Below are 23,238 nucleotides of genomic sequence, written 5' to 3' on the forward strand. Positions count from 1 at the left end.
CACTAAGTTTTGAGGTTGGTTTTTCAGCTTAACTGATTTGGGATTTATGCTGTGGCAACATGGTCCCGGGGACACGTGCCCACACATGTGTGGATACAGTCTTCACCTGCTTTAATCATTTATGATAGGTGCCTGCTCCCACAGGTATTTTAATGAGACCCTTATCTTAAAGTCTTGGAGGCTGCACTTCCAAAAGAAAAGGTAACATTGGTGGTAGATCTGACACTCACTAGCATCACTGTTTCCCAGAAAAGGGGGGTTAGAAATTGGTCCTGTGTCTATATTGACTATGAGGGTCAATCATGCCCAGGAAAATACTCTGTAGGAGGACTGCAGTGTGTAGTATAGGAACTGGTGTTTCTGGAGGAGACCTAGGAGAAGTTTGCAGGTAACACAAAAAAGACTGCTTTTGTCTTCCCCTCCACCACTTCTTATGGAGAGAATAGGTGGGGGTGTTTTTTCAGAGACAATTAAGACTTTACAAAGTAGGGAATATAATTGGAAGGCACAACACCCTCCTTCTTCTCTCAGCCCCCTTGAGGAGTATGGAAACCTTCTCTAGAGGAGATTCTGGCTCTGACCAACAGTGAAGTCAGCAGTTGTTCACGGCAGAGAGGGAAGCACATAGTGGACACTGGAATCCACATCAGCATGGGCTAGACACAAACTCCCTCTTTCCAAAAATAACAGGAGAGGAAAGTGAGCTTGAAAGGAAGAAGCTGACAACTGGCTAGCACAGGTCATTTCAAGAAAAGAACTCCAGAGAACTCAAATGAATTCTTATGCTTCCAGTTTATTCAACAGAAAAGAGATGAACTCAGTGTGGCCTGCGGCCTGCTTTGCCCCAAGAATGGTTTATGAATGGCTGGGCACAGGCAGCTACTGTCAGGGGACCCAGAAGAAAAGGCAAGGACTTTCCCCAGTTTCTGCCAACAACAGATCTTAGGATCCTCGGTCCACAGCAGAGTTTTCTGGATTTTCTTTCTTTAGAGAGAGAGGACTCATTGGAAGGGTTACTGAATCATCAGAGGAATGATTCCATCACTGGGAACAAAGGGCTTGTCAAAAGCAAGAGCAGTGTGTCCTGGGGGCGAGATGACAGGACCAGAGAGCAGCATCCAGTTTTCAGCTTCTGTGTGAAGACCAAAGTAACCCACCAGGGGGTCAGGGTCCACCTCAGAAGTCAAAATCGCCTCTCAAGAGTCTCAGTCTGCCCAGCAGGGGTGACTGTCATCTTTTCTGAGGGGACGGTCATCTTCTCAGGGGCTTCAGCCTTCCTTCTTGGGGGCATGATTTTCTCTCCAGTCTGAAGATGCACAGGAGCCACAGTTATCCCTCCAGGGGTCACAGCCTGGTGGCCCACAGAGGTCATGGTCTCCTCTCCAGGGGTCACAGTCTTCCATTCTGGAGTTACAGGGTGCTTTCCAAAGGACAGAGTTTCCCTTGTAGGGGTCACAAGCCCACCTCTGGGGACTGTGGTCAAAGTTTCAGACTTTCTATGGATCTCCGTGGCCACAGCCTCTCCTCCAGGGGGCAAGATCCCCAAATCAGTGGTCAAATCCTTGATCACAGTCAGGCTTTCAGGGCCAATTCTTGAAGAATTCACAGCAGTTGAGAGCCAAAATTTTGGTGAAGGAGTTGAGCTGAACTCTAGAGGAAATCATCAGAAAAGGCTGAGATTCCTACCCCTTCCTTCCCATCCTATTACTGGCAGGACTAGACCCACTCCAGGGCTGAAGTACTTGCTCCCAAACCAGAATTGGAGGATTTCCTAATGCACCCACTTGAGGACATAGACAAAATCTCAATACATAGAAGCCCTGCTCCCCTACCTCATCATGTTAACATGATCCCAGGGACCCATGGGCACTCAGTGGGTCTGCTACATTTCCGGTGAGTAACCCCAAAGGCGAGTCTGCCAGTTCTCTATGCTTAAGCCCTTGATTTGACCTTTGCACCTTGAGCAAGACCTTGCCCCCAAAGCCTATTTCTTACTTGTGGAATCCTCAAGGAGAACCCTTTTGTGTCCCCCATTGTGGGAGGCACCAGGAACAAGGCTGAGGGCAAGGAAGCTGCTCTAGACAGCATGCTGTAAAGAATTGGGTTGGAGTCCCATTTCCACCCCTGACTGGCTGTATTATCTTTCTGAGCCCTAGTCTCCTCACAAAATGAGGGTTATAGACCATCTCCAAGATTGCTGCAGCTCTAGCATGCCAGGTTCCATCTCCTAACTGCCAAGGCAGTCTCTACTATCAAAGAGATATCAACAAGAAACCTAATTTCCTTTTCTGGCTCTTGTCCCATGAAAACAGGAAAAAGAAATAGAGAAATAAACTAACATATATTGTGTTCACTATGAGCCAGCATGTTTTCATTCCATATCTCATTTAGTTTGTATCATGTCCTGAGTATAAGGATTACTCCCATTTTGTAGATGGGGAAAACAAAGCTCAGAGAGGTCAAATAGAGCATGCATTCAAACCAAGATTAGAAAGCAGACTAGCGTGGCATCAAAGCTTATTGTCTTCCTTCAGTGTCATGTTGCCTCACCAAAGCCTTTAGATCTAACAGAAAGCATGCACCAGTAGCTGGGTGTGCAACTGCCAACCCCAGCTTCCAGGTCATAGCTACTCACCAGCCTTCACCAGGAGATTATTCAATGTGTAGACAAGGGGGAAAGGGCCAGTGCCACAGAAAGTGCCCCTGACGTCATCCAGGTCCAATGTCCACACCATGGCCCCCCCAAAATGCTCTCTCATTATGAAAAATGCCTGAAAAAGCAGTAGTCAGTCAACCCACTGTACTAGGTACAATGGCAAAAACAGATGGGCTCTCAGAAGGCAATATGGCAGGATGGTTAGGCATGTAGTCTGTATTTGAATCTAGCCTCTACTGCTTATTAGCTATGGGATCTTGAAAAAAGTTACATAAAGCTATGTCTCTTAGTTGCCTCATGTGTAAAAAAAAATGGATAATAACATTTCCAACATTTTTAGGATCCAAAGAACTCCTACATGCACATGTTACAACATGGATGGTATTGGAAGACATTATGCTAAGTGAAATAAGCCAGTTACAAAAAGACAAATACTATGATTCCACTCATAGAAGTACTTAGAGTAGTTAAATTCATAGAGATGGAAGGTAGAGTTGGGATTAGCAGGAGCTGCGTAAGGGAGGAATGGGGAGTTGTTTAATGGGTGTGGAGTTTCAGTTTGGGAAGGCAAGAAAGTTCTGAGATGGATAAGGGTGATAGTTACACAACAATGTAAATGTACTTAATGCTACTGAACTGTAACAAAATGGGTTAAATGGTGACTTTTATGTTGTGTATATTTTGCCACGATTTGAAAAACAATTTTTAAATTCCTACACGTAAAATATTTGGAGCAATGCTTTGCACATAGTAAATGTTAAACACTGTCTGGCTCCCCAGCCTGCTAATCACCATTATCATCATATTAAATGACAGATATTGCTTTATTTTTTATAAATCACATCAACATACCTTATACCGTAGTGATGCTAGAAAGGAGGAGTAGAGCAGATAATATTGTACACTTTACACATATAAGAAAATAAAGGCTTTTATCCATGATTTTTTAAACTTCAGATATAACTAAAAGGCAGATGTTTAGCCTTGAATCCAGGTTTTATTATTACTTTATGAGTGTTTTCTGTAAGGCTGATGGAAAAGATACAGTCTGTCATATCCAAGCAGCTCCATGACTTGGCCAAATCAATTGGCTCTTTCTGGGATTTACTTTCCCCAAACGTTAAATAAGAATGAACCCCATAATTGTTAAGTTTGAAAATGAAGATTCCGAGATTTTTTTCTACTTACAGGCTAACAAGTTAACCTGCCAGTTTTATAGTTATACACACACACATACACTCACATACACACACACACACACTCACAGACGGTACAGACAAAGGCCTCATGGAAGCAGAGGGAAACTCTGTGCTGGAGCAAGAAAGGAACAAGCTCTCACCTTGTAACTGAAGCTGACGGCATCATCATAGCCAACCCACTCCTTCCCCTTGTAGGCATATGGGACATACTGATCATCAATCCAGCGCTTCTTTGCTCTCCAGATGAAGGAGCAAATCTGCCAAGAAGATCACCAGGTCAGTTCTGTGAAGTGCCATGGAGGGAAGCACCAGCAAGGATAAAGAACCCAAGAATCCCTCACCAGTGAGTGAGAAGAAGGTAGACCAAAGAGGGGGTGGAGACGCCACTCACAAAGGACCTTCTCTCTATTCTGCGAAATTCCTACTACCACACATTCCTTCCTCTGACATCCGTGATGGATAAACAGAGAGAGAACCAAGGAGTGGCTGACATCCTTAAGTAACCAAACCAGGGTTTGGTAAATAATGTCAATACCAAACTACTACAGTAACAAACCTGACTCTGGACCAAACCTGTATCTTTTTCAAAGAATTTTCATGAACAAGTATCTCCTCTGTTCATTAAAACCAACATAAACTGCCCCATCTAGGTAGTTATCAAACTAACTTTCGAATCTATAATAAATATAAAGGTCTCGAAGGCAGGGAGAACTAGGTTATTACAATCAAAGAAGCACTGAGTGTGGACTGGGTACCCATCACTGAGCTGGAGACCATAGGCTGCAAAGACGTAGATGTGTTCAAGTTGGGCTGCAGAAGTTAATGTGCAAGGTTTTTTTGTGTTTTTTTTTAAATTAAAAGTTTAGTCTACCAAAATTTCTTTGACCCATGATGTCCTTCAAGAACACTCCTTCAACTATGTTATCACTCATAACCATGCTTCATTGGACTAGCAGGAAAACACCTCCAGGCAGCCAGCACAGAATAGAGATTGGAGAGACACCAGCACCTCCACTACTACCTCAGGTAAAGACACAGCTCACTCCCTGGCGCCCCTACACACCTGTGTCTATGTGCCTGCTGTTCTCTGCCTAGGAGGTCCTTCCCATCTTGTCGTTCGTGCCCATCAGGACTCTACCTGTGCTTCAAAGATCTGCTCAAGATCCACCTGCGCCATAAGACCTTCCCAGGTACTACAGCCACATACTCGGTGCCTCTTACTGTCTTCTCTTTTGTTTCACATCCCTTGGGTCCATGTCACTTTCCTTCAGTCAACAGTAAGCTTTGCTGAGATGGGGATTAGGGAGTGGAATTAGGGTAGAGGAGAAAGAATCTGTGATGGGAGATGTCTTGAATTACTTCAAAATTATCTAGTAGTGGGAGGGAGCGATTCAGGGAGCAGAGAAGAAACAAGATTGGCCATGAGTGGTTATTGATTGAAGCTGGGTGAGGGGTATTTGGAAATCAGGGAGAGTGAGAGGACATTATACTATTCTTTTACCTTGGCAAATGTTTAAAATTTTATATATATATATATATATATATATATATATATATATATATTGCAAATATTAATTATGTTTAGGCCATATATTAAGTCAGGATTGACTTAAATATCTTTTAAGATTCTTCTAAGGGGTAAAATACCTGTCCTCATCTATTCAGACTCCACCTAGTTTCTCACCCCTAACAAAGGACTCAACTTCCCCAGAAGAAACAGAGAATATCCCAGAGAGTGAGTTTCCCCTGCCCCAGTAAACCATCTCCTTGTCCTGTCTCTAGCCCTCACTCTTGCCTTTCTCCCTGTCCTTGCTCTTGCCCTGGGCTGGGGTGTGGGAGCCCTAACTAATATACAGAGGTCCCCATTCCTGTCACCTCATAATAAGCCAAGAAGCCAGCTTGCTTGGTGTACTTCCCTGGAGATGCTGGTCCCACAGCTTCTGCCCACAACTCATTCTTAGAGGCTTTGAGGAGGCGAAAAGTACGTCCATAGGTGGGGAGCCCCATAAGGAGCTTCTCAGGTGCTGCCCCAAGCTTTCGCCAGTAGTTCATGGCATATGCCTACAGGTAGGAAGAATACAAACCCCTCCTTCTTACCAAGAGCCAATGGCCTGGCTCAGGGACAGATTTTTGGGCCACGTGAGAGCTTTCTTTTTCTTACCGAAGATTTGGGGTCCTTGGGCATAGAGAACAGCGGGCTATTATGCCCTGTGAACTTTTCCCAGCTTCCATGTAAGTCATAAGACAAGACACTGATGAAATCCAGTAGTCTGTAAGGGGAAGGAAGAGGAGATATGAAGATCATGCTAGCTAGATTTTCAAGTCCTATCATCACAGCAATGACTAGCTAACTAGCTGTACATTGGGCACCCAACTTCCCTGCCATTTCTGCCTGTGGGGACTGCCCAAGCTGTGCCCTCCACTTGAGAGGCTGCCCCTGGAACACACAGCTGGTTAGGGACGGTGGTGCATCAGGACCTATGCCATGCTGAGAGTATCCAAGGGAGTGAGCAGGGGTCAGAACAGAAAACAAAGGCATTCAGGCTGATATAAGTGCAATAGACGTCTGCATAAATCGTCATGTGTAAGCAGTTCTGACCCACAGCATGAAAAAGATTCTGTCCTTCTACCATTATAGGAACCATTGAAACCCATCTCTTCCAGAAAGCTTTCCAAATGACAAAGTGTAATTGAGCCTTACCAGGTCACAGGTGTACAGGTTAACATGGATTATCTAATTTAATTTTAATCTGTCCAATGCCCTAAGTACTACAATTGTCTCCATTTTAAAATGAAGAAACTGAAACTCAGACCGTTATCTAATTTGTCTAAGGTGACCCAGCTAGGTGAAGGTGGTCTCACTCAATCCTGCCTGGCTGTAAGACCAACACTAGCCAATTGTGCCCCACTGGGTCTCTCACCTTTCCTGCCACAATGGAACCACTCTCCCTAAGTGTAATCACATGCAAAAATTGCGTGTGATTTCTTGTGTTCTGCATCTGCCTCAGTTATCACATCTGTAAATACTTGATTCTTGAGCTTTGAGAAAATTAGTCCAGAGCTGTCCAGAAAGTTAGGAGCTCTCTTTGCCTGATTTTGTAACTTTTGCATGAAGACCTGTGCTCTGAAAACTGGGCCTGACTGGGCATTCCTATTTTTGTTGCAGTGGCAGTAGTTGGCAACTAATCCGTCTGTGTGACACCAGCTATCTGGCACCCAGTGAATGCCTACAGGGGACTCTGGGACAGCAGAGGCCAGACCACTGGATTCTCTCCTAGAGACCCAGCGATGGGTGCTATAGGTCTCTACCCAAGAGGATGCTGTGGTGAGGACTGGTACTACGTCACCTCCCGCTGATCTCCTAAGCAAAGCCCAGAATATACTGGAATAATCCTTGTCCCCACCCATGCTCCTGATCAGCCCACCTCCCAAAGGTGCACTCACAGCAGGGCAGGAACTTGGAAAGCTCAAGGACAGTGCTTGGGCACCTCTGGGGTTCTGAGCTTGAGATGCCTCCTTCCCTCCAATGTCCTGTCCACCAAGGCAGCACCCACTCACCTTCCCAGAAGGTGCACATCATACGCTTTTTGGATGACACGGGGGTCCCCAGAGACAGCAGCAGAGAGCAGCAGCCTTGGACGCATGGTGAGCTGCGCCTCCTTCCTGAAAGCAAACAGGAGCTCCTGGGAAGAAAGAGAGGCAGACGCGAGAACCAGACAAAGCAGAGTCTGGGAAAACAAGACTCATCCAAGAAACCTTTATTTACGGAGCCCCTTGAGCCAGGAGAGTCAGACACAGGCCCTGCCCACAGGCTCGTGAGAAAGGCGGACGTGAGCCAATGTGGTAAGTCATTGAACAGAAGGCTGGCAGCAGGCCCAGGAGCAGAGTTCAGACAGCCCACCTGAGGGCGTCCAGGAGCTGCAAGGAGAAGGCATCACTCAGGCTGGAGGGCTGGGCCAAGGCCCGGATGTGACAGAGAGAAAGAGCCGCCATAGGGCCCTTGCTAGGCAGCTCTTTGTCCAACACCTGCAGGTGATGGCAGTAAACAACCTTCTGTTACTGCTGTCTTGCCCTTGTCCCCGGCCTTAGGCTTCCCCTGTGCCCTGAGCCCAGATATGATCAAAGTAGAATCATTTCTGCATTCGGGAGCTGCCAGGCTGGCCTTACTTCAAGTAAGAAGACAAAGGTCCAGCGGTCACGGCTGGGGCTGCCTCTGAGTCCAGGGTACAAGAAGAAGAGGTCCAGACCATCAAAGCCATGTGTCCTCAGGAGGGCTATCACTGAATTGACAAACTTCTCCCGGTTGGCGAATGTGGAAAGCATCGTGGTGAACCTGCAGGGAGACCACTGGTGAGGCCAGGAGCGTTGGCCTCAGCCACAACCTCAGCATCCCTTACAAGACCCCTTGGTTCGCACCCCGTGGAGGGCACAGTGGATGTGACTGAGGAAAGGAAGGCAGGTCTTTGAAACTTTCAGAGCCTCTTAAAGTCCCTCCCAGCACGGGGCTCCAATACCCAGGAATGGGGACTTCAGCCTCCAGGGAGGATTTGCAAACCACAACTTCCCCTGCCAGAGGGAAACAAGCACACAGCCTGGGGTGGAGAGAGCAGGCTCGGGCCAGCTTGGCCTCTGAAAACATGGTCCGCCCCTAGCCAGGCACTGTCCCTCTGCTGTTTCCTCGTGGGTAACAGCTCAGTCCTGACACCCTGTCCTGGCACTGACTTTCTCTGCCTGAACAGATTCGGAGAGGGAACATGAGCCAAGGGCCAGCATTTCCAGAAAGATCTCTGAGCTAACGTGGCACAAGAGGGCCATGCTCTGACTAAGGGTTCTGGACTCTTTGCTCTTTTGTTCTTTGGCTGTTTGATTGTTTTCTATTTTTTCTAGTGTTTTCTCTCCCATAGTAAAGACACTATTGGAAAACTTGTAACTTATTGAACTTTAAGCAATTTGGGACTAGTCCTGAGTGCAATGATTAGAAAATTAACCAGATTCAGACTTAGGCAGGCCTGGTTCCATTATCTGTTTGCCACCTCCTAGCTGGGTGATCTCAGGGACACCTGGGTGAAATACTGCAGGTTCCTTAACTTCTGACTCTTGCTTTTTTCCTACAAATTTGAGATACAAACAACCACTTTGTAAGCCTCTCCTGAGTAATCATGAGATAATGCATGTAAATCCCCTGGGCAGCATCTGTACACAGCAAATGTTCAAGAAGAGGCGGCCCAGGGAGAGGCGAGGCCTGGGGTCAGGCAGAGCCGGTTCTCACCCAGCTCCCTGCATCCTCCCTGCATTGCTCCTGGGTTCTGTGCCAGGTGCTTCCTCACATTCCCCCACTCTCGGGCCTCCAGGTGTCCCTCTCCTACAGCTCCTTCCTCTAAGGCAGGAAGGGAGGCAACTCTCTACCCTTGGCCTCAGCCATGAAATAGGGGGAAAGTTTCTTCAGAGAACATGAAGGCAGTTTGTCACCTCCACGCTGCCTAGTGGAGGGCGACGAGGAGTAGCCACCGTGCACTGGACACAGACCATGTGCCCAGGGGCTCAGCTGAGCATCCTGTTTATATCACTTCCTTTCCTCCCATCCTTTCAGGTTGATACCACTGGCTCCATTTATAAAGCGAGGAAACCCAGGCCCTGGGAGGCTTGGGGTTTATCCATGTCCTAAAGAAGACTCCTCCCCTCTCTGAGGCAAAAGCCCTGCCTCTTATGCAGCGTTGAGGGGACAACTGTGAGCACCCCATTTTTCCCCTCATTTCCCCCCAGCCCCTTTCTCACCACCTCCTGGACCTGCCTCGTCTCCCCTCACTCACCATGGAGGAGAGGTCGGGGGACCCTGGACTCCAGGGCCAGGTCAGGACTCGGGGGGGTACTAGCGTGTCTCCCCACGGCCCAGCTGACTCCCCACTCTGTCCTCACCTCCGGCCTGCCTGCTCCTCCCCCATACATCGCCCCCACCCCAGAGAGAAGACCTGACAGCACAGTCTCACCTCGATGTGCCGAAGTTCCAGCCCCCGATGGACAGCAGTGTTTTCAGCTCCCTGTTCCTGTGATGCAGGACAGAGTCCGTGAGCTGGGTTCTCATTCATTCATTTGGGGAACTGTGGGAAGTAGGGGGGATGGCAGGACAGGAATGGAAAGGGGGAGACGGGTGGGGGAACCTAAGGAAGAAAAGAGCAGAGCCCAGCAGAACCCAAGAAGGGAAGAAGGAAAAGAGGGAGAACAAGCAGCCCACACACAAGTCATCACACCCAGGAACGCCCAGGCTGCCCAAAGCCCCCCAGACTCCCCGCTCCCATGACAGTCCCATAAAAAGGAAAAGAAAAAGCAGCCTAAAATTCCTCTTCACTCACTTTCTTAGTCAACAAACGTTTACTGAGCAATTATTATTTGCCACTGACTGCTTTAGGTGCTTGAGATACAGCAGTGAACAGAGGACAAGCTCCCTGCTCTCCTCTCCAGAGCTTGTAATCTAGTGACATGGATTTTCTCCACCCTTCTATAACCATGCATGCAGTGACAGACCACCCCCTGGACAGGAGAGCCCAGGAGTCCTGGGGAGGGAGTACTGAGCACCAGCTCTCTGCCGGGCACTGACCCAGCCACTGGTGTACAAAGATTTCACAGACATTGGCCCTTCCCTTGGGGGGCTCATTTGCAGGTGATAGATGGTAACAGAAACACTAGCATTTGTGAAGCATTTGTGATGCACAGCCCTCTCTGAAGCGCTTGAACAGCATTAACACATAGAATCCTCAACACGGGGCTTGAAGGGTGAGTTGGGGGATGCCAGGCAGAGAAGAGAGAGGAGGGCATTCCAAGCAGGGGCCACAGCAGCCACGAAGGCAAGGAGGCAAGGACGAGCTCAGAGTGCTGAGCAGCGGGGAGCTCCCAAGGCAGGGATGATCTGGAGTGCCCTGGACAGGAGGCTAGGACACAAGGATCAGAGGAAAGTTGACGACTCACAGGAGAAAAGGATTAACTCTCTTCCATTTGTAAAATACAACCCCACATCCAAAATGAACACACCTCTCCTTGAGCTTGTTGAACTCTGCGTAGAGGATTTTCTCATCCTGGGGATCCTTAGGAACAATCTGATTGTTGTTCATTGAGGCAAAGGCAAATACCAGGTGGGTGCAGAGAAAGGGGTCCAGGTCCCGGGGCAGGATCGAAGCAGGGCTGGGCCGACTAAATGCCCAGTTGGTGAAATAACACACCAGTTTGTGGGCAGCACCTGGCAGGGCAGAGCAGGCATTTGTTGGCAGAAACCAAGGTGGGGGTGGAGAGCAGCTTCCACAGAGCAGCGTGGACACAGCTCAAGAGGCAAGGCCACTGTAACATCCCCCGACTCATACCCCAAAGCTACACTGAAGGCAGGTCCCTCCCCGACTGCTGGGGTCCCCGGGGGCGGGGGGAGGAATGCCTTGTGAAACCCTCATCAGAATGGATCCTCGAGCCTGGATCCTGGCACAAGGAGTGAGCCAAACAGCAGGTGACTGAAAATCCTCTGCTGAACTGCATTGGGTCAGTGACCCCTGACACGGAGCCAGGGCAGGGCGGGGCTGCAGGAGCACTAGACCTGGAGCACTTCTCAGGTGGACACTCTCCCTGGCTCTGGAGAGGACCACACAGTGTCCTTACCATTGTGGTGTTTCAGCACAAGAACCAGCCCTGTGGGAGGCAAAGGAGGAATCACACGCAGATTCACAGGCACACCCGGAGTGACACGCCCCAGCACACCCTCCAGTTCTGCGTGCACCCACCAACTCAAGCAAATGGAGACACACACACCCTTCCCTCTTTCCTCTTCTCTACACTGAGCAGGTGAAGCCACATCTATCTAAGCTCCTTTCCACTTCAATAAGCACCACACGTATACACACGTGCTTTGCACAGGGACAACCGTGACATTTAGAAGTCCCAGCAAAAGCTCTAGGTCAATGGTTCTCAACCCTGGATGCTAATTTAAAAGTAGTGATATCCTGGCTCCTCCCCCAGAGATTCTGAATGAACTGCTCCGAGGTGGAAGCCAGGCATAAAAGTGTTTAATGTGCAGCCAGAGCACAACCACTGCTCTGACCACTCCTCCCTGGGCCCCTCTGGCCCTTCACTGTGCCCTGTCCCACCTCTACCTAATCCAGGGCCCCGAGTCGCAGGATGCTTCCCGGGAACCAGAGAGACAATGAGCTTATGAAGCCTGGCACCTCCTGAACTAAGAGACACTGTGGGGCTGGGACCCACCACACTCACCAACCCACAGCAACAGCTTCCCCATCTCTGTGGTCTGAGAGCTGCAGGTCTAGACCTCGAGCCCCTTTATATGCACTTCCCCAGGTATGACCCTGGGACAGCACTGGGATAGCCCAGTTAAACACACACAAAACCAGGTACAGTGATTAATGGGCAGCTGCCCCAGAGTCACAGTGACCCCAGCATCTCCTGTCCTCCCGCCCAGCAGAGCTATAGCTCTCAGATCCAACAAAGCAACAACTCCCTCTGACACTGGCACAGAGTGGGTGTCCACCATGGGCCCTGGCGAGGGCAGGGTGGTACTCAGCCCCTCCTCCTGGAATTCAGCCCCACGTGGACTGAGTATGAGGAAGAAACACTGAAGGGCAGCAGTAATTCTAATGTTATAAGATTAGTGGTTAGAAAACCTGTGTAATGTAAAGTTAAAAAGGCCAAGCTATGGACTCAGGCAGGCCAAAGTTTGAATCCCAGTGTCAAAAATTACAAGTTTTATCATTTTGGGCAGTTATTTAGCTCTTTGAGCTTCAGTTTCTACACCTATAAAATGGAGATAACACTTGAACTTACCTCATAGGGTTTTATATGAATAAAGAGATAATGTGTGAAAAACTGTTAGTTCAGTGCTTTGCCTAGAGTAAGGGCTCAGCGAATGGTAGTAGTTATTAGGGATGGCACAGGAGTTTCCTCCCAGAGCAGGGTTCTCAAACTCAAACGCTGACAGGCAGGTAATGTAAATCGGTGAAGTGGACACAAGAGAATAGTTTACTCTCCACTTGATTAGAATAACAGTTCAAGCCCAGAGATACACTTCAACTTCTCTTGGTCAGGAGACAACAGAGATTGGTATGAACAGGGACAGAACTCTGAGTAGCCACTAATTTTTGCCTTGCAGTGAAATAGAACCAATCTTTTAGAGGATTCTTCAATTTCTCAAGAGAAGACAAAAATCTGAATTTTTGTATGAGTCAACAATGTTTGAGCCAGTATGTGAGCCAATGGTGACACTGTCATGAGAGGTGTCATGAACCTAAGGAATATAATGAACCCAATTTTGGACACCTGGGAGCCAATTTTTTAAAAATACAACAATAATATGAAGGATAAATAACATAGGTCTATACTCCAGTGTTCTCATGATCTACCAGTTTTCTTTTCTGCTATAGAGGCTCTCAGATCATGAGAAGGTCCCATATTACAGGGTGTGAACCTCAATCTGGGGGGACCAGAAACTGGATGTTCTCAGTGTATCCACTATGCCCATCCTCTTGGAGACTTACACAGCTGACCTAATCCACGTGCCAGTGAGGTGCTAACCAGACATCAATATAATAAATGACACTGGGAAGTAACAATGACTAGTGGTTGAATTCACTTCATTTCCAATATGAAGAAACTAGGAAAGTTTAATTTGTATCAGCAGGTTGCTTGGATATCATGGAATAAGAACAATAAGTTGGTATAGAATGTTTAGGGCAAGGATATTTCACTGAAACTTGGGAAAGCCAGAGAATACCCCACCCAACAGAGGCTGTATCTCCATTTGTTCAGCCCTCTTTGCCTTCCTTTATGTATTCAATGAATATTCACTCAGCACAGGCCAGGCCCTGATAGACACCCTAGGTATGTGGTGATGAAGACAGTTTCTGCTCAAGGAGCTTCTAGTTTAGTGAACACATGGATCACACTCCTCAGAGCCAGTGTGTGTCCCTCTCTTTTATCTCTTGGATGAGTGCAGTGGAAATCACATGAGTTTTGTTCCCAAACAACCTTGAGATCCAATTCCTGCTCTGTACTATCATTAGGTCTCACCTGCATGTTCAGTGCCACCCTCCATACCTTCAGATAATATTAACCTGAATCAGGAGATAATTAAGTCCCTGAATGCAACACTAGATCAGATTTGGCAACATCTCGCACCATTGGTAGATTACCCCTGGTGCGCTTTCTAACTCTAGTGACCAAGCTCTTACTTGTTTCCCAGTTCCTAGCCCTTGTGCCCTAATTCTTGTTTCTGGGTCTCTGCTTTGATTTCTCTTCCTGGTTTATAACTGTAGGCACCACCGTTGGTTCCGAGGGCCTGGGTCCTGACTCATTCTTGCCGGGCTCCTGGGGCCTTACTGCCTGTCTTTTAAGATCACCCTGATGTGAATGCCTGCTTCTCTCTGCTTCTAAGCCTCCCTTCACCCCACCTCCTGCTCCCCAGATACCACATCACTGAGATTTCCCACGAGGTTTGCGCCCTTCCACCCAGACTCCTGCCAGGGGCACTAGCTGTTCATGCTGTACCCATCACAGGGCCAAATCTGCCTGCCAACTGAACCTCCTTCATCTGCACCTGGCTCAGTGTTCTGGGCTCCTAGTCTGCTGCAGTGGGCAAGGCTAGATCCCAGACCTCCCTCTTCCATCCATTCAAAAGTGACTAATGATGCTGAGAAGAACGGCAAGATATAACAGTGGATGCCCAGGAGTGACCTCTGCTTCATTCAGGGATGACTGTGCCAAAGAATTGGCAACTAAGCCTCTGTGTGTAGGAGATGATGAATAGTGAAATGCTGAGTGAGGGTCAGGTTGAAAATCACTGTGCCATGTCGCACTGTTCACTCCCAATCCTCCTCCTTGGGTTCCTGCTGTCAAAAGTACAACCGTTGCTTTGTATTTTTACACACCCACCCAGATACTTAGAAAACACTCCTTCCTAATGCTCAGCCTGTTCTCACGAAATGACAAAAGGCACGTACAATACCTTTTAGTTGGCTTGCTGAAGAAATCCCCACTGCAGCACAACCTCTTCCACATTCTACAACACTCAACTAGATGAAGGCAAGATCACAGACGTGAAGGGCTGTGGGTTTAACAAAGCATTTGACCAAATTTTTCATGATTCTCATGTGGAAGAATTGGAGAAGTATGATTCGAACAAAAGCAATTGGTTGAATAACATAAGAACAAAAAGAGTGTTGACTCCAGATCAGTGTAAGCTTGAAACAGCTTTACCACATCTCTAAAATGAAGGAGATAGACTAGAGCATTGTTTCCCAATATTTAATATAAAAGATGATTTCGGGTTGTGCATTAGGATTTTTTAATTTTAATATTTATGTGTTTATTTTAATGTGTGTTCGAAAATGTAATTACCCAAAAAACCCATGATTTCTTAGATATTATTTAAGTGTAAAACTTGAGGCAATTCGAAAAAGAATATTTTAATAAAGCAGTAAAGGTAACACTATTTATTCAATCTCCTTAGAAGTCATTTTGAGAACATCACAATCCTAAACACATCCTATAACCCAGCAACTTCACTTTTAGAAATTTGCCATGCAGACATATCTGCCCAAGTACACAAAGAAAGTATGTTCACTGCAGGTTTATTTGTAACAACAAAAAACAAACAAAACAAAAGGGAAATCCCAACTGACTAAATAACCATGATTTGGAGACATATAAATGTGTTGCTACACATCCATGCAATGGCCTCTTTCTTTACTTTTTAAGCCAGTTGTTCTCAATTGGGCAATAATTTGCCCCCCATGGGACACTTGGCAAAGTCTGGAGACATTTTTGGTTGTCACGATGGAGGCAGGGGTGCTACTACTACCTAGTGGGTAGAAGACAGGGATGGTGCTAAATACCCTACAAGGCACAAGACAGCCTCCCACAGCAAAGAATTATCCAGTATTGATAATTAATACTCCCAAGGGTGAAAAAAACCCAGTTAAAGCAGAGTTGCTTTCATTGTTGTTCTTGTTCTTTTAATTTCATCACAAACCAGAGATCAGGTATCTACTTACCCCTTATTAGCCTACATTTAAAATTAAATAACTATTTCATCTATTGCAATGTGAGCTCTTTTAGTCAGGATATGTGACTGATTTATCTTTGTAGCTCCAGAACCAGCAATTAAATGGTCTGCCTTTGGAATGAATGAGCTAAGAAAAAGCACAGCCAAAGGAGCACACTCTGGCTTAGAAAGAGGCAACTGGCATTGGGTCCAGTTATAGAAGCAGGGATTGTAACAGCTATATTTTATATTACTTGTTTTTATCTTCCCATTTCCCTCCTGTTACTTTATATGAGGGCACTGTCGATGGCTAATTGTTTAGGTTTAAGATGAAAGTATGAACAAATGAACATCATCCCATGACGATAAATAGCTGATGGAACTTTGGGCATCTCTTGTGTTGAGGTCACGACATTTGACCTGCATTTCGGACAAGAGAGGACAGTAAGGGGCAAACAGCCTGGACCACAACAGATATTTTCCAATTGTCCCTCTACCTCCCCATCCTTCTCCACCTTGCTCTCTTCCCCTGCAAGTTAGTCTGTTTGGACTACATCCAATAGCTCAGTGGGCTCTGCCTGACAGAAGAGTACAGGGAGGAAGGAGAGTGAGGTCAGGGTGTTTATTCCCCTAGGGATCACTCCCTATGAAGTCACATCAAGATGACCATAACCCTCCTTCGAGGTTCACTGTTCCTCTCAAGGAAGACTGCTCGACCTGACTATCTCTTCTTCCAGTTTCAGGTAACCTCTCCCCGTAACAGCTCCACTCTTCTAGCCCTGGCTTCCTATACTAGCTCTATGATTCCCCTACACCACTCCCAAAACTCTGTAGTTAGTCTCTTTGTAAATAAACCCTCCTCAAATTATCTTAATTTGAGTGTACCACCTGTTTTCCTTAGGACCCTGACTGACAGACCATATAATCTTGGATCATGTTGCTTAATCTTTATGAGCCTGTTTTCCCACCTATAACATTAAAATATTAATAATTATGTTTCAGAAAAGACAACCTACTGAATGGGAGAGAGATTTGCAAATGATATGTCTGACCAGGGAGTAAATTCAAAAATATACAAAAAATTCAGCCAATTCAATATCAAAAAACAAACAACGCAATTAAAAAAATGGGTGAAGACCTCAATAGACATTTTTCCAAAGAAGATATACAGATGGCCAACAGGCACGTGAAAAGATGCTCAACATTGCTAATCATCAGGGAAACGCAAATCAAAACCACAATGAGATATCACCTCACACCTGTCAGAATGGCTATCACCAAAAAGACAACAATAATAAATGCTGGCAAGAATATGGAGAAAAGGGAACCCTAGTACACTTTTGGTGGGAATGTAAATTAGTACAGCCGCCACGAAAAACAGTATGGAGGTTGTTCACAAAATTAAAAATAGAACTACTATATGATCCAACAATTCCACTCCTGGGTATGTGTCTAAAGAAAATGAAAACACTAATTTGACAAAAATACATGCACCCCAATGTTCATAGCAGCATTATTTACAATAGTCATGATTTGGAAGCAACCTAAGTGTCCATCAACTGATGAATGGATAAAGAAGATGCAGTATATATGTACAATGGAATGTTACTCTGCCATAAAAAAAATGAAATGTTGCCATCTGCAACAACATGGATGGACCTGGAGGGTATTATGCTTAGTGAAGTGAGATAAGGAAAGACTAATACTGTATGTTTTCACTTACATGTGGAATCTAAAAAACAAACCAAAAAATGAATGAATATAACAAAAATAGTAATAATTATCTTACAGAGTATTCTGATGATTAAAAGTATTACTTTAAATAGAGTGTTTAAAAGGTAAACACTCAAAAAATATAATGCACTATTAACTATTTGCATTTGTTAGGTGCAACAGAAAACTCAACTAGAAGCAATTTAATCAAAATTAAAACTTATTAACTCACATTAAAAGAAATCCAAAAGAGGTGGCTTAATCAGCACTGCTTAATTCAGGTGTTCAGCACAATCATCCAGGACCCAAGTTCTTGATGTGTTTCTTCTCTAAAGGACATGGCCACTCGTACCTTAACAAAATCAAAGTCCTGTTGGTAAATATGGAGGAAGGAGGGAGACTAGTTATTAGACAGCCAACTGCACCTGCTACACTGTTATTAAAGTATACAGTAATGAGCAGCTGCCCAACCTTTGGTGGCACATGAGAGTGGATGGGGCCCAGAAAGACTCTTGGGGAAGGGGGCGGGGGTGGAGTCAGCAGAGCAGGGTCAGAACAAGACAGAAAATACCCTTCATAGAAATCAACGAAGAGGGGCTGTTATTCCTGATGACAGTGATGACCTTGCAGGAAGATTCCCGTAACTCTGACAACAGCTTCTATTCACTTCCAACCTCACAGAACATGCAGCATTTTCCCCACTGACCAAGACAGTAATTGTCAGCATGGTGAGGTTGCAAACAACAGACACCAGCTCTGGCTAAATCAATCAAAACAGGAATTCAAAGGAAAGCCTGTAAGGCAACTTAGAATCAATGGGCATGTTGTAGAATCAGTCTGTTGTTTTTAATTGAGGTACAGTTGACTTATAAAATTATATTAGTTTCAGGTGTACAACACAGTGATTCATTATTTTTATAAACTCCATTTAAAGTTATTACAAAAGAATGGTTATATGTCCCTGTGCTGTACAATATACCCCTGTTGATTATTTATTTTATACATAGTATTTTGTGTCTGTTAATCCCATACCCCTATCTCGCCTCTCCCACCCTTCCTCCTCTGCACTGGTAACCACTAGCTTGTTCTTTGTATCTGCAAGTCTGTTTCTGTTTTGTTATATACATTCACTTGTTTTATTTTTTAGATTCCACATATAAGTGATAACACAGAGTATTTATTTTTATCTGTCTGATTTATTTCACTAAGCATAATACTCTCTAGGTCCATCCACATTGTTGTAAATGGCAGAATTTCATTTTATGGCTCAATAATATTCCACTGTGTGTATGTACATCACATCTTCTTTACCCATTCATCTGTTGATGGACACTTAAGTTGCTTCCATACCTTGGCTATTGTAAATAATGCTGCTATGATCATTAGGGTGCAAGATTCTTCTCAGATTAGTGTTTTTGCTTTCTTCGGATACATACGCAGGAGTGGAATTGCTGGATCATATGGTAGTTGTATTTTTAGTTTTTTGAGAAACCTGCATACTGTTTTCCATAGTGGCTGCATCAATTCACAATCTCACCGACAGTGTACTAGGGTTCCCTTTCCTCCACACCCTCACCAACATTTGTTATTTGTAGACTTTTTGGTGATAGCCATTCTAACAGGTGTGAGGTGGTATCTCATTGTGGTTTTGATTCGCATTTCTCTGATGATTAGTGATGTTGAGCAGTTTTTCACGTGTCTGTTGGCCATCTATATATCTTCTTTGTAAAAATGTCTATTCAGGCCTTCTGCCCATTTTTTAATTGGGTTCTTTGTTTGTAATAATGAACTATGAGAAAGAGAAATTAGGGAAACAATCCCATTTATAATCACATTAAAAATAAAAAAATACCTAGGAATAAACTTAACCAGGTATGTGAAAGACATATACTCTGAAAGCTATAAAACACTGATGAAGGAATTTTAAAATGATACAAAGAAATGGAACGATATCCCATGTTCTTGGATTGGAAGAATTAACATGGTTAAAATGTCCATACTACCCAAAGCAATCTACAGATTTAATGCAATACCGATCGAAATACCAATGACATTTTTCACAGAACTAAAACAAGTAATCCTAAAATCTATATGGAACCACAAATGACCCCAAATTGCCAAAGCAACCTTGAGAAAAAAGAACTAAGCTGGAGGTATCACACTCCCTTAATTCAGGTGTTCAGCACAATCATACTACAAAGCTTGACTACAAAGCTATATTAATCAAAACAGTATAGTACTGGCACAAAAAACAGACACATTAATCAATGGAACAGGATAGAGATCCCAGAAATAAACCTACACACTTACTGTCAATTAATCTATGACAAAGGAGGCAAGAATATACAATGGAGAAAAGACAGTCTCTTCAATAAGTGGTGCTGGGAAAACTGGACAGCTACATGTAAAAGAATGAAATTACAACATTCTCAAACACCATATTCACAAATAAACTCAAAATGTATTAAAGACCTAAATGTGAGACTTGAAACCATAAAACTCCTAGAAGAGAACACAGGCAGAACACTCTTTGACATAAATAACAATATTTTTTTAGATCTGTCTCTTAAGGCAAAATAAATAAAAGCAAAATTAAACAAAGGGGACCTAATCAAACTTCAAAGCTTTTTGCACAGCAAAGGAAACCATCAACAAAATGAAAGGACATCTTACTGAATGGGAGAAAATACTTGCAAATGATATGACCTATAAGGAGTTAATTTCCAAAATTTATAAACAGCTCATACAACTCAGTATCAAGAATCAGTCTTAAAACACAGTCAGGATCCAAGAAAGACTATTTATAAAAAAAAATAGACTGCCGGGGTCCTGCCATGGAAAGTCTGGTTAGAAACTTCCACTGGTGGGACTGGTGATGCCGCCACTGGGCTGTCACTCGTCATTGCCAGATACCCATTCTTTGAATCTTTGCTGCACTGACTCCAGATATAAGTCCTAGATGGAAGTAGCCAAATGGCCAAGCCTAGTTCAGCTGCCTAAACCCTGGTGGCTTAGGTCAAAGAAAGAAACAAAACAAAACCTAGGCCCCTTTAAGCTTCCATAGTCTCCCCTCCAAAGCACATCAATGGAATCCATTTCAAAAGCACATCCAATACGTTACTTCGCTGTTTGAGATCTTCAGCATGGCTCACAGCACCCACCATCCAGCGGCAACCAACCTCATCTCCTTTTATCCTGCACCCCCACCTCCATATTTACCCCTAGCTGCAGTGCCCTCCTTCTCTAGGAAGCTCTAAGCTCCTTCCACAGCAGGACTCTCACACTGCCACTTCCATCTGGAATTCTTCCCCAGCCCCAAGCATCAGCTAACCCACATCCAACCTTTAGGACTCAATCCAAATGTCACTTCATCAGGGAAGATTTACCACTTCTTCATGACTGGCTATCATCCTTCTGTTTAGCAATCTTTATTTCTTTTGGCTAGCACTCAAACATTATTTCCTTCCTGTCTCTCTCTCTAGACTAAGCTGCCGAAGTATGGGCTGACCACGTCTGTCTTGCTCACTACCACACACCACAAGGCCCAAAAGCTTCTGATACACCACAGCTGCTCACTCTTGAATGGCTGGTGACTTCCCTGCCTGGTTTCTGACCCATCTAGAATTCTAAGTAGATAAAGCCAATGCTTCTCAAACTTTAACATGCAGGAGTCACTGGGGAAGTTGTGAAAATATAAACTCTGATTTAGGAGGTCTGAACATTCTGCCCTTCTAACAGGTTCCAGGTGATGCCAATGCTGCTGGTGCACAGACCACACTTTGAGGAGCAAGTCAACACCTTATGAAATCAAATGATAAGCCAGACACATAGCACAAACACTGTACGATTCCACTCATAGAGGTACCTAGAATAGTCAAATTCATAGACCTGAAAGTAGAATGGTGGTTGTCAAGGTCCTGGAGAAGGAGAGTTATTGTTTAATGAGTACAAAGTTTCAACTTGGGATGATGGATGGTGGTTGCACAATGTGAATGTACTTAATGCCAGTGAATTGTACACTTAAAATGGTTAAAATGGTAAATTTTATATTTTACCATAATTATTTTTTTAAAAAACCACTTAAGAAAAACAAACAAGGCCCACATTGGCCCTGCCAAGTACAGACCGCAACAGGGGCCCAGGAATGGTGTTGGGCACCCAGCCTGTGTCTCCAGGTGCCGAGGTCAAAGGTAGCATTAATGCTAACTCTGCCAGGCAAACTGACATTGGATAATGGTCAGGGGCCTGTACATCAGCCAGTTTCTATCCTAATCAGAGGGTTTCTGTGAGAGACAAGCTGCTTGTTAAAGATCTGGCAGAATTTGAAGCTGATATACTTACACATGTAAAGTACATTTTCTGATTCAAACAAGCTTCATTCCTTTCAGCTGAGAGCCTAGATAAGGGTTACCATTGGAGTGGAAAATTTTAGTTTGAAGTTCCTAATGCTTATAACATGGTGCCTCCCAAAGTGAAATATACCAGAAGCTGACAACCAACATCACAGTGACAATGAAATGTCTACATTCACTGAAGGAACTTGCACCCAGTAGCACTGGCTTTCCCACCAGAAAGTTGAAAGGATGGTGTTTGGGGGTGAAACCCTTTACTTACTGACCTTTTGAATTTTGACGATCTATTATATACTGAAGAAGCAGAACATCATTTACAAGACAAGGAGAGTTTCCAGAATACGTTGAGGACTACATTAAACCTTACTCTAGATGATAAAAGATTTTAGGATCAGTGACTGTATCTTAACATGCCTCTATAACTTAAAATGAGTTAACGCTTCCTGTCCTGATCTTTGCACCTCCTTCACTCTCTGGATTGCACTAGTCCTACGACCATGTAATGAAGATGAAAAACTCTGCAACTGCCCACTTTTGATGGAGAACTCCATAAGAAAATGTGTTTGGGGCTCAAAACTGGTCTGCTTACTTTACTTTTCCAAAATCAAGCTATATAAACTGCTGACACTCTTGAGAGATTTTAATTACATCAAAATAGAGACTAGAGCTTCCTTACCCTTTTTCCAAACAAAATCAGTTCCCTGCACAAGTGATTCTAAATTTCAGTGTGACCCAAGATTGGCAGTAAGAAAGTTGCTACAAACGGTGATTTGATATGAATTCTTTCAGCTTCTTTCACGTATGTTGGCTCTCTTTAGGTGCCCTAAAACTTCCCTAGGATGCATACAAATATTTGATGCACGTCTTACTGAAAGAAATGCTTATGTAAGTATAGTTTGGAACAAACCTTTTTTTTTCTATTCTTTTAGTTTGTAGATACAGTTAAGTCAAACAACTACGGAAATACAAAGAACATGAAAGCACGTTGCTCATGCTGTCCAAATGCAACAAGAAATGTGCATTTTACAAATCAGAGCCCTTTACTTTTGGGTCTAGATGTGGCAAGAGAGTTTTGGAGCCCTCTGTAACTGAGTGATTAAAAAATAAACTACAGGGACCCTCCCACCCCCACCCTCCCAATCTCCTGCCCTTTCTATAATGCTGCCCAGAGGAAACATGGCTGGGAGTCCAGAGCAGCCAGAGCTTGGGTGATTTTGCTGCCTTAATGCGACTGTGGATCAGCAGGTAATGCCTATAGAGCTGGTAATTAAAGACCAGCCTCCTACCGTC

The 23,238-nt window shown here is 44.7% G+C and overlaps 1 protein-coding gene and 1 pseudogene across 1 annotated transcript; one reads left to right on the forward strand and one right to left on the reverse strand.

Annotated features, from left to right (window-relative positions):
* Positions 1-776: 776 nt before the first annotated feature.
* LOC118903687 (oviduct-specific glycoprotein-like) lies at positions 777-14,912 on the reverse strand. Its single transcript, XM_036868999.1, is given in 13 exon segments — positions 777-1,043; positions 1,046-1,189; positions 1,192-1,650; positions 2,636-2,771; positions 3,996-4,112; positions 5,731-5,916; positions 6,017-6,125; positions 7,414-7,538; positions 8,023-8,188; positions 9,843-9,899; positions 10,882-11,086; positions 11,494-11,523; positions 14,846-14,912. Coding segments are annotated over 11 exon segments (1,680 nt in total). The 5' UTR covers positions 10,962-11,086; positions 11,494-11,523; positions 14,846-14,912; the 3' UTR covers positions 777-942.
* A 5,373-nt stretch (positions 14,913-20,285) lies between these two features.
* LOC118903703 lies at positions 20,286-23,043 on the forward strand (annotated as a pseudogene).
* The last annotated feature ends 195 nt before the right edge of the window (positions 23,044-23,238 follow it).

Source organism: Balaenoptera musculus, chromosome 1 (assembly GCF_009873245.2).
Source record: "Balaenoptera musculus isolate JJ_BM4_2016_0621 chromosome 1, mBalMus1.pri.v3, whole genome shotgun sequence".
In the NCBI taxonomy this organism is placed as follows: Eukaryota; Metazoa; Chordata; class Mammalia; order Artiodactyla; family Balaenopteridae; genus Balaenoptera; species Balaenoptera musculus.